The sequence below is a fragment of the Geotrypetes seraphini genome, chromosome 9 (genome assembly GCF_902459505.1).
Source record: "Geotrypetes seraphini chromosome 9, aGeoSer1.1, whole genome shotgun sequence".
NCBI classification, from domain to species: Eukaryota; Metazoa; Chordata; class Amphibia; order Gymnophiona; family Dermophiidae; genus Geotrypetes; species Geotrypetes seraphini.
In genome coordinates, this window is record NC_047092.1 from 188,921,306 (window position 1) to 188,937,848 (window position 16,543).

Genomic DNA, 16,543 nt, shown 5'->3' on the forward strand with positions numbered 1-16,543 from the left:
CATAGCATTGCTTGAGGGGGTCCAGAGAAGAGCGACGAAAATGGTAAGAGGTATGGAAAACCTTTCATATGCCGACAGGCTAGAACAGCTGGGGCTGTTCTCCCTGGAAAAGAGGAGACTTAGAGGAGACATGATACAAACTTTCAAGATCCTGAAAGGCATAGATAAGGTAGACAGGGACAGATTCTTCAGACTGTGGGGAACAACAAGTACAAGGGGGCACTCGGAGAAACTGAAAGGGGATAGGTTTAGAACCAATGCCAGGAAGTTCTTCTTCACCCAGAGAGTGGTGGACACATGGAACGCACTCCCGGAGGTAGTGGTGGGGCAGAAGACACTACAGGGATTCAAAGAAGGTTTGGATAAATTCTTGAAGGAAAAGGGGATTGAGGGATACAGATAGAAGTAAGGATAGGTTTTTTTAGGGCAGGGAACACTTGACAGGTCATGGACCTGATGGGCCGCCGCGGGTGCGGACCGCTGGGTGCGATGGACCTCTGGTCTGATCCCGGTGGAGGCAACTTCTTATGTTCTTATGTTCTTATGTTCTTAATTCAAAGAGTGAGGTTGGAGTCTCTGCCCCTCTTCCACAATGTTCTTTACGGCTGTGGAACAAAATGCATACGAGTCTCTGTTAACACTTGCTATGATGGGAAAAAGAGCACCGCTGGGAAGGGACAGGGTAAAGGCTTAGTTGAGGATTTGTGCAGAAACGTTTCTATTGAGGTGATCTGGGAGTAGTGGGGGAGGGGCTGTTGGCAGTCCTCTGTAGACCCTATAAGCCCCATGATCTCCTACTGCCCTCTATAGATGGGGTCGTTAAGCTGTGCTCTGCAATCACTTTTTGCTCTATTATGATATTTGTTCTCTTTCAGCCCCACCAGTTGTTTCGGAGGAGGAGGGGGAAACCTGAAAGTCACTCCCTCACTAGACTCACTAGGACCCTGTACCATTACAGCAGCATTCACAGAACAGCCTTACAACCCCTACAGTTACGAGTTCAGCTTTGAGATGTTGGTGAAAGGACCTTGTCTGTTGGCAGGTATGAAGACTACAACACCAGATCGTTCAAGTTAGAAGCTTGCCTGGAAATGTACCCTAGTGTTCATGACCTTCCTAAAGCCAGATGTCAAGTTAGGATATGTCTAAAACCACACAAAGAGGAGAAAACAATTTTTGATCCAGATGTTTTGCAAATTGGTGCTTTATTACTTTCTGCACTTTTTATGTAAAAGTCTAATTAAATATCAGCGGCCTAGATGTATTTTTATGAGTCTCATGAGTAGGGTTACTATATTAGTTAAAGTAAAAAAGAGGATATGTGGCCCCACCCCAGCCTCTCCTTCCTTGATCTCAGGGTCACATCTGGAGGGCCTTACAGCATGCGCAGATGCAACACAATGACATCACATGCATGCACTCATAATAATAATCATTTTATTTTAGATATACCGCCTAACCAAAAATGGTTCTAGGCGGTTTACAACAAATAACTAGTCATACAATTTAAAAGGAAAATACAATTCTAAGCAATGTGCAATAAATAGGAACTGATCCTACAGTGGAGAATATGATTTAAACTAAAGAAAGGTACAATTTAAAAGAATGGTTCTGAACGGTTTACAGCAAATAAGAACCAATCGTACAGTAAAAATGCAATTTAAAAGGTGATACATTACATAAAAGAATTTTTAAAAGAGAAAACCAGTTAGGATACAAATTTTTCAAATGGTTGGGTCTTCAATAATTTTCTAAAATCAAGATAAGAAGAAGATTCTAACATAACCATTCAATTTAGCAGCTTGAAAAGAGAGAGTTCTCTCCAGAAATCTTTTGTAACGACATAATTTAACAGAAGGAAATCATGCGTGTGATGTCATCATATCGCATCTGCGCATGCTTGGAGGCCCTCCGAGCTCTGGCAGAGCCGGGACCTTCCAAAACATGGACGAATTGCCAGGTTTTCAAAATCTATCTAGACACCCAGACAGTCCTCTAGAAAGAGGATGTATCCGAGTAAATCTGGACATCTGTTAATCCTACTTTATTTAGTTAGGTGACTTTTTTTGCCCGCTCTCTCCATGAACCCAGAACGGGTCACAATGATATGTATACATTAGTTTCAGGATCGATAACACATATATGACATATTACAGGAGCAATAAAAGTTGTGACAGGATACGATCATACACTTGTTATGGGGAAGCTAAAACACATATGCTTTGGGGACTCTAAGAGTGTACAAGCTATATAAAATCGCAGGGTGGTATCTACATGACAGATTCCGATGCCCCGAGTGACGGAGCACTTGGTCTCAGTTGGCTAAAGTTTGAGACCAGGTGCCAGCTGGTTCTTGAACAGTAGTGTCTTTATTGCAGAAGGTTGTCGATTTCCCTGATGGCAGGCAGGAGTTGGTTTCAAAGCATAGGCATGCTGTAGGAGTGTGATTATTTCCGGGCAGTTTCCAGGTGAAGGCGGTTTGCTGGAGGGTTGGACAGCCTGAGCTCGAGTTGCGATGGGAGGGGTCGCCGAGGGTGGTAGATTGGGAGCTTTCTTGCTATGTAGTCAGGGATCATGCCGTGGAAGCGTTGGTGGTGTATATGAAGCCAAGGAGCTTTGTTCAGTGCAGGGGAGATGTGGTCAAAAGGGCCAATGTTCTGTAGGTTCCTAATGAAAATCTGTGATTAGCTCCCTGGTAGTACCCGTTCTATTTTCTAGTTTTTCTCATGCTTAGAAGAGCTAAACGAGTTAAGTCGTTATTTGCTAAAGATTTCATGGTGACCAGTGTCTTTGAATATTTTCTTAGCGGCCTTTGTAGTAAAGTGTGAAAGGGTTTTGCACTTACTGCATATTAACTGCAAAAATGAATGTGTGGTAGAAGCAGTGGGTGCCCCTGGAGTGTGCCCAGCATCTTCCACATAGAGCAGATAGCGCAGAGGCAGAAAGCACAGGAAAAATACCCACCTCTGAAGTTCCAAACCCTCCCCCTGGGCATAAGCTCCTCTCTTCCTCCACCCTCTCCACCCTGAAGCTTGGAATGCTCTACCTGATGTCATCAGAGCTGTTCCAAGACTCTTGTAAAACACACACTTTTTCTCCCACTGAATAAAGCTGGTTGCAGGCAGGGACAGGTCCCCTAGAGAGACAGATTGAGAGATTAATTCTATTTGTTTTTAGTGATTTTATTTTTAAAGATTGAATGATTGTGTGTGGGGTTTTCTCTGTAACTTCTCTTTTGATATTGGCATTCCTTTCCTTTCTGTGGTTTGCTTTTAGTAATTATGTTCACCGCAAAGGTTGTTAATTGGTAAAGGAAGTGTGTCAAATCAACAAATAGTAATAATAATAATAACTTAACCAAGGGGTAGGAATGGCCCCCCTTCTGCTCCCACCTATTACTGTGCCAGATGTGAGAGGAGAACCGCTCCTTGTAGACACAGTCTTCGTAGTTTCTCAGGCTTTCTTAGACTAGGGATCAGCTGATGGAGGCAGAGGTCGGGTAAATGTTTACACTTGGACCTTTGGTTTCTTCTGTAGGTTTGGAAAGCCCCACTCATGCCCTGCGTGCTGATGCCAGTCCTTATGCCAGCTCTGCTTCCATCGTCTGCATTACTCTAGCAGAAGGGCATCGCTGTGACAGGAGGCTGGAAATCATCCTGTACCCCAGTGGTATGTGAAAGTCATAGAAAAGTAGATAAAAAGTTATCCAGGGGCCTACATTCTTTCAAACATTATTTTCTCTCCTGATGCCGAGATGCCATTATTATGAGAAAATAGTGTTTGGAAGAATGCAGGCATGTTATATAACTTTTTCAGCAGTTTTTCTTACAAAACCTGGCCTACGTTGGCAAGACAGTGGGTCCTCTCCTTGAGTTTAGTACTGTTTGAATTATTTGATAAACACATTAATTGGAGCACGAGAAAACATTGTTTAAGAGAAACCTGTAATGAGGTGAGTGAGTCACAGGGCTGAGCCTCCCCATCTTAAGAATCACTGCTAAACATTTTACTCAAGTGTGTCAATTAGTATACGAATAAATGAATGGTGGTTCATTTTCTAAATATTGAGATATGGTTCTAGCATGTGATAAACATTTTAAAAAACTCTTTAGCACTGGGTTACCTTTTGTCTCAAAAAATATATAGCAGAATTAGGAAAGGTAGAGAAGGGTGGCCAAAATGATGAAGGGAATGGGACAATTCTCCAATGAGGCTGGAAAAGTGAGGGCTCTTCAGCTTAATGACAGAAGTCTATGAAATCCTGAGTGGAAAGGAACTGGTAAACACAAACTGATTGCTTACTCTTAAAAATGATATAAAATTAAAATAATAAAGACGAGGAGACTTGAAGTCACATAATAATGATTTTAAAACCAATTGGAGAAAATAGTTAAGCTCTGGAATTCATTGCCACAATATGTGATAAAAGCAGTTAGTATAACTGGGTTTAAAAAAGGTTTGGCAAATTCCTGGAGGAAAGGTTCATTAAACATTACTAAGGTAGAGCCGTTTCTTATCCTCTAGTGTTGTTAGCATAGAATCTTGTTGCTCTTTGGGATTTTGCAAGATACTAGTGTTCTGGTTTGACCACTACTTGGTCTTACCAACTATGACCATTTTTATGTTCTTAAGAATAGGGTAGAAGAGCCCTGGTCATGGGGTGAGAGGAAAGCATGGCAGTGGCGAACCAAGGGGAGGGTGGGAGGGCGGGCCACCCCGGGTGCAGCCTTAGGGGGGGTACACAGCTGGCCAGGTCCGGAAAATTCCTGGACTGCAACGGCGACGGCACTCAGCGGCATCGGCGCCCTCCATCCCCTCACCCCACAACGGCACTCAGCAGCATCGGCGCCTCCCTCCACGACGGCACTCAACGGCATCAGCACCCCCCCACAATAGCACTCAAGTTCGACCTCCTTCTCCCGGCATCAACAGAATTTCAGATTGGCAACAGGTGCTCAGTCAAAAGCTTCCCTCTGACTCGGTTTCCTGTTTCCGCCCAGGCAATTCAATCAGAGGGAAGCTTTTGACTGAGCACCGCGTTGCCGATCTGAAGTTCTGTTGATGCCGGGGGGTAGAAGGAGGCCGGTTGCTGATCTTAAGTGTCATTGCGGGGGGGAGGGGGTGTTGCCGATCTTGTTGCCAAAATCGGAAAGGTGAGGAAGGGAAAAAGATGGGCCTGTGGTGGATGGAGAGATTGAGAGAAGGGGGCAGATGATGGAAGTGGGGGGAAGAGAGAGAAGGGGCAGATGATGGAAGTGAAGAGAAGGGGGAGAGAGAAGAGGGTGGATGATGGAAGTGGGGAGAAGAGGCAGATGATGAAAGTGGGGAGAAAGAAGAGGGCAGATGATGGAAGGGGGGGGAAGAGAGAGAAGGGGCAGATGATGGAAGTGGAGAAAAGGGGGAGAGAGAAGAGGGCAGATGATGGAAGTGGGGAGAGAGAAGAGGGCAGATGATGGAAGTGGGGAGAAGGGAAAGCAAATGCTGAATGGAAGTGGAGAAAGAGAACACATATTGGATGGAAGGAGGGATAAAGAAAAAGGACATATGCTGGATGGGGGAAGAAGATAGAGTTAGTGAGATAGTGGAGGGGGAAGGAAAGGGGTGGCATGCTGTGGGTAGACATAATGAAACGAGGGAATTTGAGAACTGCATAGTAAGAATGAAATTAATTTAGACGGAGGCAGAAAATAAAGAAGGAAGACAAGGAAAGGGAAGAGAGAGAGGAGAGAGAGATGCCAGAGAACGGGGCAGGAGACAGAGATATCAGATCTGAGCGGAGGAAATGAGAAGAGAGAGATGCTAAAAACCACAGGGTGGAGGGAAAGAGAGATGAAAAGAAAAAAATGCCAGACCATGAGGGAACAGAGGGAAGAAAATGGATGCCAGACCAAAGGGGGGGGGGTCTAGAGGAGAGATGACAGGGGGAGACAGACAGTTTCTGGAAGGGGCAGACAGTGGATGGAACGGCAGATGCTGGATTGAAGAGACAGGGCAGACGCTGTAAGGAAAAGAGTGAAAAGAAGATAAAAGCAGAAACCAGAGACAACAAAAGGTAGAAAAAAATCATTTTATTTCTATTTTGTCATTAGAATATATCAGATTTGAAATATGTATCCTGCTAGAGACATAACTGGGGACTGAAAAGCCCAGGCAGTGCTTCTTTAGCTTCCAGCTGACTTAGGGTTCTCTCGGACCAGGGGGCACTCCCCTAACACTATTCCTGTCATGTATGACTTCAGTATTCTGTTAGCATTATATTTCTGTGTAGCATTCTATAATAATTTGGCTTGTTCAGTTTTCTTGATAGTAGAGGGGATATATGTGAAGGGGAGGGGAGACAGGGGTGATAGGAAGGGGGTGGTGAAGGAGGAGAAAGAAGTGGCGGAAAGACTAAACATGTTCTTTTCATCAGTATTTACAAAAGAAGATACATCCAATATACCAGAACCTGAACAAATCTTCAAAGGAGACCAAGCAGCAAAATTAACTTCCATTGAAGTAAGCCTTGAGGACGTACACAGGCAGATAGAAAAATTAAAAACTGACAAATCACCGGGCCCGGACGGAATCCACCCTAGGGTATTGAAAGAGCTAAAGGAGGAAATAGCGGAATTACTACTGCAGGTTTGTAATCTATCTCTGAAAACAGGCGTGATCCCGGAGGATTAGAAGATAGCCAATGTTGCGCCCATCTTTAATAAGGGATCGAGAGGTGACCCGGGGAACTACAGACCAGTAAGTCTGACCTCGGTTCCAAGGAAAAAGGCAGAAGCACTGATAAAAGATAGCATTGAGGAGTATCTAGAGAGGCATAAACTTATGAAAACAAGCCAACGTGGCTTCTGCAAGGGAAGATCGTGCCTGACGAACTTATTGCACTTCTTCAAAGGAATTAACAAACGGATGGACAAAGGGGACCCCATAGACATTGTATACTTAGACTTCCAAAAAGTCTTCGACAAGGTACCCCATGAACGCATACTTCGGAAACTAAAGAACCATGGGGTGGAAAGAGACGTACACAGCTGGATTAGGAATTGGTTGGCAGGCAGGAAGCAGAGGGTAGAAGTGAAGGGCCACTACTCGGACTGGAGGAAGATCATGAATGGTGTTCCGCAGGGGTCGGTGCTTGGACCGATGCTATTCAATGTATTTATAAATGATCTAGAAACCGAGACAAAGAGCGAAGTAATAAAATTCGCAGATGACACCAAGCTATTTAATGGGGCTAGGACTAAAGAGGACTGCAAGATTTACAAAGGGACCTGAACAAACTAGGGGAGTGGGCGACAAGATGGCAGATGAAGTTCAATGTAGAGAAATGTAAAGTCATACACGTAGGTAACAGAAACCCGAGGTACAGCTACACGATGGGAGAGCTGTTATTGAGTGAGAGTTCCCAAGAAAGGGACTTAGGGGTAATAGTGGACATGACAATGAAGCCGTCGGCACAATGCGCAGCGGCTGCTAAGAAAGCGAATAGAATGCTAGGAATAATCAAGAAAGGTATTACAAGCAGAACGAAAGAAGTTATCCAGCCATTGTATCGGACGATGGTGCGCCCGCATCTGGAGTACTGTGTCCAATATTGGTCTAAACGAACAAAAATACAACCTAGAAAGAGAATGATCAAATTAAAGTAGGAAAGAAAACTCCGTCAATTGGATAGGAAAGGAAGAGCAGATGAAGGACACTGTAGCAGCCTTTGCCTCTTGTTGACTAGGGGTCACTAAATACTTTATTAAAAAGATGAGTTTTTAAGGCATCTTTAAACTCACATTGAAGCAGAATTGGAAGCAATTTTCCAAGCAGAGGTCCTGGTTGAATCCAGTCGAGCACTGCCAACCATCTGGATCCAGTTAATGATCACAAGGACTGAGGTAATAGATGGAATGGACACTGAGGTGAGGTCAAGTGGGTGGGTGGCCCTTGTGCAAGGCTTTACGTAGATCATTGGAAATCAACGGTGCTGCCATAAAAGCTTAATAGCTCTATTCTAGACTGATTGCAGTCTCTTAACTATATTAGAAACATGACGGCAGATAAACACCATTTGGCCAATCTAGTCTGCCCAAACATGCCATTTACTATTCCCTCCTGTCCCCTAGAGATCCAAACTTGTCCCAAGCTGTGGTGAATTCAGATACATTCTTCATCTCCACCACCTCTACTTATTTATTCAGTTTTCTATACCGTTCTTCCAAGGGAGCTCAGAACAGTTTACATGAATTTATTCAGATACTGAAGCATTTTTCTTTTTCTGTCCCGGCAGGCTCACAATCTATCAAAGTCCCTCCTTGAGGGCCGCAATCCAGTCAGGTTTTCAGGATTTCCCCAATTAATATGCATGAGATCTATTTGCATGCACTGCTTTCAATGCATATTTATTGGGGAAAACCTGACTGGATTGCGGCCCTCAAGGAGGGACTTTGAGACCCCCTGGTCTAATGTATCTGGGGCAATGGGGGGATTAAGCGACTTACCCAGGGTCACAAGGAGTAGCATGGGTTTGAACCTATAACCCCAGGGTGCTGAGGCTGGAACTCTAACTTTTAGACTAAATGCAACGTTAATAACCTATTTGGCATGAAGTCACACCCGATGAAAGTTTTTGGGTTGATGATGTGGGCGGAGGTGGTCGAACAGAATCAAGTTCAACTAAGAGATCTGTGGCTTTTTCTTTCGTCAAAATAGTGACTCTCAGCCATTCACAGTGGTGTTTTTGACTTTGATTTTGAATATTATAATTACCCACTTTACCATATTTAAGAAGATTCTTATACAGTTTATAAATGGATCGTCCAAACAAAACACCAAGGTCAGATTAGTGGGGTAGTTTGGGTAAGAGTCTGCTGGGGCAGTGGCACCCTCCTCTCTGCCCCCGTCAGCTCCTTCTGCCCCCTCCGTTCCTGTTCCGCCTGCTGCTCACGCTGGTGTTGGTTTTCCCTCTGACTTCACTTCCTGGCCCTGCAACCTGGAAGTGCTTTCAGAGGGAGCCAGGCTGGCGCGAGCAGCAGAATAGTTGCTCGCACTGGCGAAGATTTTAAAGAGGAGAGGGGGTAGGGAAGGGAGAGCCTGAACGTGGCATGGGGTGGCAGAGAGATGCATGCGGTGCCCCCACTAAGATGGCGCTCGGGGTGATCTGCCTTCCCCGTATTACGTCACTGGGTCAGTGGCTACTTACCCCCTCTCTATTCCATCTGTGAAGAAAATTAATTTTGAAAAGATGAGACAACCCTCCTTTTCTGTTGCAGGAGCAGCTTTGTGGATGAAATTGCTGGTGCAAATTAGGACAATGCATGATACTGCTCAGTTTAAAAAAACTATTAAAAACTCATCTCTTCAATGACGGAAACTGGTAGGAGAGTGGGCTGGGAGCAGATATGGGACGTTTTAAGCAACTGTGGTTCTTTATTGCTTATATTTTATGTGATTTTTTTTTTAATATCTGCTTAGTTAGGTGGAATAAATAAACTAAATTAAACTGTTCTAAATGAGGTCTCACCAGAGTCTCCCTTAGAGACATCAATACCTGCTTTTTCCTCTCCCTATGCACCTTAACATCCGTCTATCTTTTGCTGTCGCCTTTTCAACCTGTTTGGCCACCTTAAGATCATCACATACAATCACACCCAAGTCCCGCTCTTCTGTTGTGCACAAAAGCTCTTCACCCCCTAAACTGTATCCTTCCCTCTGGTTTTTGCAGCCCAAATACATGACCTTGTATTTCTTAGCATTAAATTTTAGCTGCCAAATTTCAGACCATTCTTCAAACTTCACTAGGTCCTTCCTCATGTTATGCACACCAACCTCAGTGGGGAGATTATGTAGAGGAGTTGGGGAAATAGTAGGAGGGATGGTGATGATTTTAGGGGAAGGATGCAGATGCACTTATGGAGGAGCCTCAGTAGGGAAAGTATGCATGGGAGCTTTGGCAGGGTATGTGGAGGGTGTAGGGGCTAGGAGTGAGAATTAGCACACAGGAAATGAAACCTATTTATCATGTATTGCTCCATGTCTTCAGAACCCCATGAACCCCATCTGCTAATTGCGGAGGGAACCCTGACCTTCCAAGAGTATGTAGCACGTGTGAAAAGTCGTCGAGATTATCTCCGTGCAGTGCGCAAGGACAGTGCTTCCGACAGAAAGGTGACTTCACTGAGCTGATTCTTCATTTTCACCATTGCTTTATCTTATGATGGAAAGTGCTAAGACTTTCTCCCTGCTCTCTCCGCTGCTGTCTTTTGTGTTGGGTGTGCTAAGACTTTCCTCATGCTCTCAGCACTGCTCTTGTGTTGGATTAAGGAAAGATTTTTCTCCACTCTCTCTGCATCTCATTTCAGAGTGAGACGAGACTGTCCCCCACTTTTTAATGGTGTTCTATCTCTTGTCAGGTTGAGGTAAAACTGTCTTCCTGCTCTCACTGCCCTGTATCATGTTGGTAGGTTGCGTTTGTGCGGAAACGATTCCATAAGGATATTTTGCTTAACCCAGTACTCATGCTGAACTTGTGCCCAGACCTGAACAAGACACCCACTGACCTGCGCTCTGTCACACGTGAGATCATCTTTATCATTGACAGAAGTGATCGTATGAATGGGGCCAACATGGAGAGAATCAAAGTGAGTGTGCAGAGTTTTGGAGAGGAGGTGAGAAAGTAGGAGTACAAGAGAGTACAAGTAGGAGGAAAAGAACTCTTGATAGGATCCTCATTTATACTTAAGAAATAAAGCAGGTGTAGGTGCTAAAGCCCTTTCATCGGGTCATTTGCACCTAATACAGGGGACAAATAAAGCAGAAACAGAGCTGCAGAGATCTGCAACAGTCCACAAGGGAATAAATACTAGATCACACTGGCAGCAGTGTACAGGGCTTCAAAAAAACTATTTCTTGCTGCAAGACATAGAGATAAAACAGAGCCCAATGTGGCTGCATCGAGGCATGATTGTAAATCAAAGAATAAGTCAATGACAATATGAAACTTAAGCTTCCAAGTTTATTTTGCCTTTGATATACTGTTCAGCACAGGCCCTCTGAGCAGTTCACAGTCTAAGTATTTCTCCCTATCTTTCCTGGTGGGCTGGCCTGGGACAATGGAGGGTTAAGCGATTTGCCCAGGGTGACAATTAGCCGCACAGGAACTGAACCCACAACCTCAGGGTGCTGAGGCAGCAGTTCTAACCATTAGGTCACTCCTAGTAAAACAGTAATAAATAATAACTGAGACAAAAGCTCAAACTTAAGCAATGAAAATTTGAATATTTAAAATTTCAGTGTGAGTTGCTACATAATACAGTTGAAGATGAGGTGAATCAAATGGTGGAATGATTGTGGTGAGGATTCTATCCACACACCTCTAAAAGATCTTATCAAAAAATTGTTTGGACTAAGTACATAAGAACATAAGAACTGCCATCTCCGGATCAGACCCATGGTCCATCGAGTCCGACGATCCGCACACACGGAGGCCCAGTCAGGTATACACCTGATGTAGTTTTAGTCACCCATATCCCTTTATGCCTCTCGTAAGGAGATGTGCATCTAATTTGCCTTTGAATCCTAGCACAGTGGATTCCTTAATAACCTCCTTTGGGAGAGCATTCCAGGTGTCTACCACTCGCTGCGTGAAGCAGAACTTCCTGGCATTTGTCCTGGACTTGTCCCCCCTTAGCTTCAAAGTACAAAATAGAAAAAAAAATTAATCCTTTTTATTTGTTTATAATATATCCAGAACAGCAAGAACAGCTTAAATAGGACAATGCCTAATACAACAATAGCCTCCCCTATCACCCTTCCCTTCCCCTCCCTCTCCAATGTCGATCCGGGTGGAGAAATAGGCAACACATTTTTAAAAAAATCATCAGATGCACATTTAAATATTACTACTACTATTATTATTATTTCTAGAGCACTACCAGACCTACAGAGTCACGAAGGGGACGGTCCCTGCTCAAAAGAGCTTAAAATCTAAACAGACAAGACAGACCTACAGAGTCACGAAGGGGACGGTCCCTGCTCAAAAGAGCTTAAAATCTAAACAGACAAGACAGACATACAGGATGCCAGGGTGGGGGATACAGTTAGGGGGGTTAGTTAATCTGCTGGCTAGGGTGGTGGGCAGTGGGGATTAAGGTTGTGGATTGAAGGCTCTATCAAAAAGGTGGGTTTTCAATCTACTTTTAAACAAGGGAAGGTGGACAAACTCAGGTAGTTTATCCAGGCAAAGGGGGCATCTAGATGAAAGGAAAAAGTCTGGAATTGGTAGTGGAGGAGAAGGGTACAGATAAAAGCAGCTTATCTGAAGAACAGTGCTTTTGGGGAGGCAAATAAGGAGAGATAAGAGAGGAGAGATACTGAGGAGCTGCAGAACGAACACACTTGTAGGTTAGTCATAGGAATTTGAAATGTATGCGGAGGTGGATATGGAGCCAGTGAAGTGATTTGAGGAGAGGGGTGAGGTTGGCAGAAGATAAGTCATGCAGCAGAGTTTTGCACAGATTGCAGGGAGGAGAGACAATTCAGCGGGAGACTTGTTAGAAGTGAATTGCAGTAGTCTAAGTGTGAGGTTACAAGTGTGCCGATGGGTTAATAGTCTGTTGGATATGTTGAGCAATCTATTACAAGCACATGGCGTCAACATAACATCATACTTCTTAACCGCGTAACCACGAGTTCTATGCGATTTACAAAAGATTATAAACTAAAAACAATTTAAGAATGACAAAAAGAATTTATTTTGAAAAGAGATAAGTTTTCAGTTGACAGATTCTTCAAACTTTCAAACAATAAAAGAACAAGAGGCCATTCGGAAAAGTTGAAAGGATGCCAGGAAGTTCTTCTTTACCCAACGTGTGGTGGACACTTGGAATGCGCTTCCGGAGGACGTAATAGGGCAGAATACAGTACTGGGATTTAAGAGAGGATTGGACATTTTCCTGCTGGAAAAGGGAATAGAAAGGTATAAATAGAGGATTACTGCTCAGGTCCTGGACCTGTTGGGCCGCAGCGTGAGTGGACTGCTGGGCAAGATGGACCTCAGGTCTGACCCAGCAGAGGCATTGCTTATGTTCTTATGTTCTTATAAGTTCCAAAAAGGCTCCCACACTAAAGTAAATCTCTTTCCAGGAGCAGAGTCCAGATTCGAGAGCTCATGCTGTCACCATCAATGTCTTCCTCTGGAATAGTGAAGGTGGTGTTGGTAAGAGCCACGTCTGTAGGATGCACTTCTTCCCCATTAAGACAGATCTTGCCACAAAAGCTGTGATACCTTTTGGCTTAGGTGACACTAAACACCAAACATCAAACAACACTAATGGTTTCGAGATCCAACGAGAGCTCCAAATATGTGAGACATGAGCTCCCACAGTTGGCCAGAAGCATGTGTCATGGGTAGGCACATTTTGGACAGCAATCCATTATGCAAAGGGTTGCCTTGTGCGCTCAATCTCATCAGAAATCTGTATTATAATTCCCAATGAAGCATACATATAGTAATCCTAAGTGCTTGCTTCACATGCTATGCTGTGACAGTAACCATCAGGTCAGTTGCCAAAGTTTCGTAGTTAACTTCAGGTAAAAGTTCTTGCATAGATTTGTAATGGAATCTTAATGGCACTCACTGCTGTGCTTCAAGTCCAAAAGTTTCTGAAAGCCCTTCTCATTGCTCGTCTCCTAAGTATGTCAGCGGCAGTGTTTGAACGTCATTTCATAATTGCAGAAAAGGAAAGGTATCTCGTGCTGCCAAGCGGAATTCAGTTTGAAGTAACTTAAATGAGTATCATTCTCTGTGATGACTTGAAATATAAAACGAATACCTATGTTTTGCCAACGCTGAAACATATCAACTTGCATACTGGGTAAGAAGTCATTGCCTTGCGAGAGAAAAAGAGTAGCAGAAGGTGAAATCTTGTCACACTCATCTCCAGATCTGATGAAGTGTTAAATACGAACAAACACGTCCTGTAGGTGCATTTAGCAGATAACTGAAACGATAAGGATGGAGGAGGGAGAAATGAAAAAAAAAAACCTAAACCAATCATTAATGTGTCTCATCCCACATGCCAGAGAGAAAGATCGAATGCTCAGCAAAGCAGGGTCCCCTTTTCCTCTAGGTATACATGCCTTCAAGATTGGCCGTCTCGTCCTCTTACCATTCCTTAAATACATTTTTAACATTTTTGTGAGCAATCTGTCATGAGCAAGCAACAATACTAAAGAGAACATAAGAATTGCCACTGCTGGGTCAGACCAGTGGTCCATTGTGTCAATCAGTCCACTCCTGTGGCGGCCCTTAGCTCAAATCATCATGTTGTACAATGTTGCTCTCCCCATCAAGGATATCGGCAAAGACAGCCAAGTCTGCAATTTAGTTTTAGTGGACAAAAGTAATGGGTCAATGTTGTGAGAGTATAGTGTGGACAGGTCCTTAGGGAGCACCACACCTAAATATTTTATAGCCTCAGTTGCCCAAGTAAATGGAAAGGGGCCAATTCAATTATCTTTCACCTCACCTTTTGAGTTTTGCAAATTAAGTAAAAGCCCTAAGTAAAAACTAAATTTCATAAGAATAGACTTACTGGGTCAGACCAATGGTCAATCAAGCCCAGTAGCCTGTCCTCATGGTGACCAATCCAGGTCCTTAGTATCTGGACAAAACCCAAGGAGTAGCAACATTCCATGCTACCGATCCAAGACAAGCAGTGGCTTCCCCCATGTCTCTCTTAATAACAGACTGTGGATTTATCCTCCAGGAAATTGTCCAAACCTTTGTTAAAACCAGCCACGCTATCCGCAGTTACCACAATCTTTGGCAATGTGTTTCAGAGCTTAACTATTCTCTGAGTGAAAAAACATTGCCTTCTATTGATTTTAAAAGTATTTCCCTGTAACTTCATTGAGTGTCTCCTAATTCCTGTAATTTTTGACAGAATGAAAAATCAATCTACTTCTGCCCTTCTACTCCACTCAGGATTTTGTGGACTTCAATCATATCTCCCCTCAGCTATAGAACCTTAACCTTTTTAGTCTTCCCTCATACGAGAGGAGTTCCATCTCCTTTATCATCTTGGTTGCTCTTCTTTGAACCTTTTCTATTGCCGCTATATCTATCTTGAGATAAGGAGACCAGAATTGAACGCAATACTCCAGTTGAGGCCACACCATGGAATGATACAGAGACATTATAACATTCTTAGTTTTGTTAACCATCCCATCTGGCCGTTGCCACACATTGGAAGGTTTCATCGTATTGTCTACAATGGCGCCCAGATCTTTTTCTTGGGTGCTAACCCCAAGATGGACCCTAGCATTTGGAAACTGTAATTTGGGTTATTCCTCCCAATGTACTCCACTTTGCATTTGTTCACATTAAATTTCATCTGCCACTTGGATGCCCAGTCTTCCAATTTTCTAAGGTCTGCCTGCAAGTTTTCACAATCTGTATGCGTTTTAAGAGCTTCGAACAGTTTAATGTCATCTGCAAATTTAATCACCTCATGTCCCAACTTCCAGATCATTTATAAATAAGTTGAATAGCACCGGTCCCAGTACAGACCCCTGCGGCACTTCACTGTTTACTCTCCTCCATTGAGAAGAATGACCATTTAACCCTACCCTCTGTTTTCTATCCGATAACCAATTCCTAATCCACAACTGAACTGAACTTTGCCACCTATCCCATGACTCTTTAATTTTCTCAGGAGTCTCTCAAGAGGAACTTGCCAAAAGCTTTCTGAAAATCAACCGGCTCATCTTTATCCACATGTTTATTCACACCTTCAAAGAAGTCAAGCAAATTCCTCCGCTATTTGGAATAGGGCCTGAAGTGAAGATTGGAGACTAGTTAATGTTAAGAGGAGATCATCTGCAAATGAAAAAAATTTTCACTTCATGAGCATTCACCACAACTCCAGTAATGCCCAGGTCCCTCAGCACCATATACAAAAGTGGTTCTAGAAATAACAGAAACAGAAGTTGTGAAAGGGGACAGCATTGGCATGTCCTTCTTTGTTTTTCCACCCTATAAAATTGTTCTTTATACAATTAAAAAGAAACTAATGTGAATGACACACACCAGTTTTCTTAATCTGTTTATACCATCATTTGCACAAGTATGATGAAGACTTTTCGATTCAGAGATGGGTTCTCCTAGACCAGTGTTTTTCAACCTTTTTTGGGCAAAGGCACACTTGTTTCATGAAAAAAATCACGAGGCACACCACCATTAGAAAATGTTAAAAAATTTAACTCTGTGCCTATATTGACTATATATAAAGTAATTCTCTTGAATAGGAATCAAATAAACACAAAGAAAGTATTTTATAATTACTTTATTATGAAATATTAAGTAAACAGAAGAGTGAAAAATTATAAAATACTTTATTCAGTGCGAAACCTGGGCCTGTTTGGCTGAACACAAAGCTGATATTCTGGCTGGAATCGAAGAAAGACACACACGTAGCTCTTCGTCAACAGCTCTCAGTCTCTCTCTGTATTTGGTTTTTATAGCATACAAAAATAGACAAATATACCCTCCATCCTTTTT

General features: G+C 43.2%; 1 protein-coding gene across 5 annotated transcripts in view; it reads left to right on the forward strand.

The window, feature by feature from the left end:
• Window positions 1–16,543, forward strand: part of VWA5B2 (von Willebrand factor A domain containing 5B2) — a 125,107-nt gene that overhangs the window by 57,290 nt on the left and 51,274 nt on the right. For all 5 annotated transcript variants that reach the window (XM_033958782.1, XM_033958781.1, XM_033958783.1 and 2 more), the window contains 4 exons: window positions 876–1,042; window positions 3,538–3,669; window positions 10,025–10,149; window positions 10,446–10,622. In XM_033958782.1, the coding sequence (XP_033814673.1) occupies window positions 876–1,042; window positions 3,538–3,669; window positions 10,025–10,149; window positions 10,446–10,622 (601 nt within the window). The remainder of the gene's footprint in view (window positions 1–875; window positions 1,043–3,537; window positions 3,670–10,024; window positions 10,150–10,445; window positions 10,623–16,543) is intronic.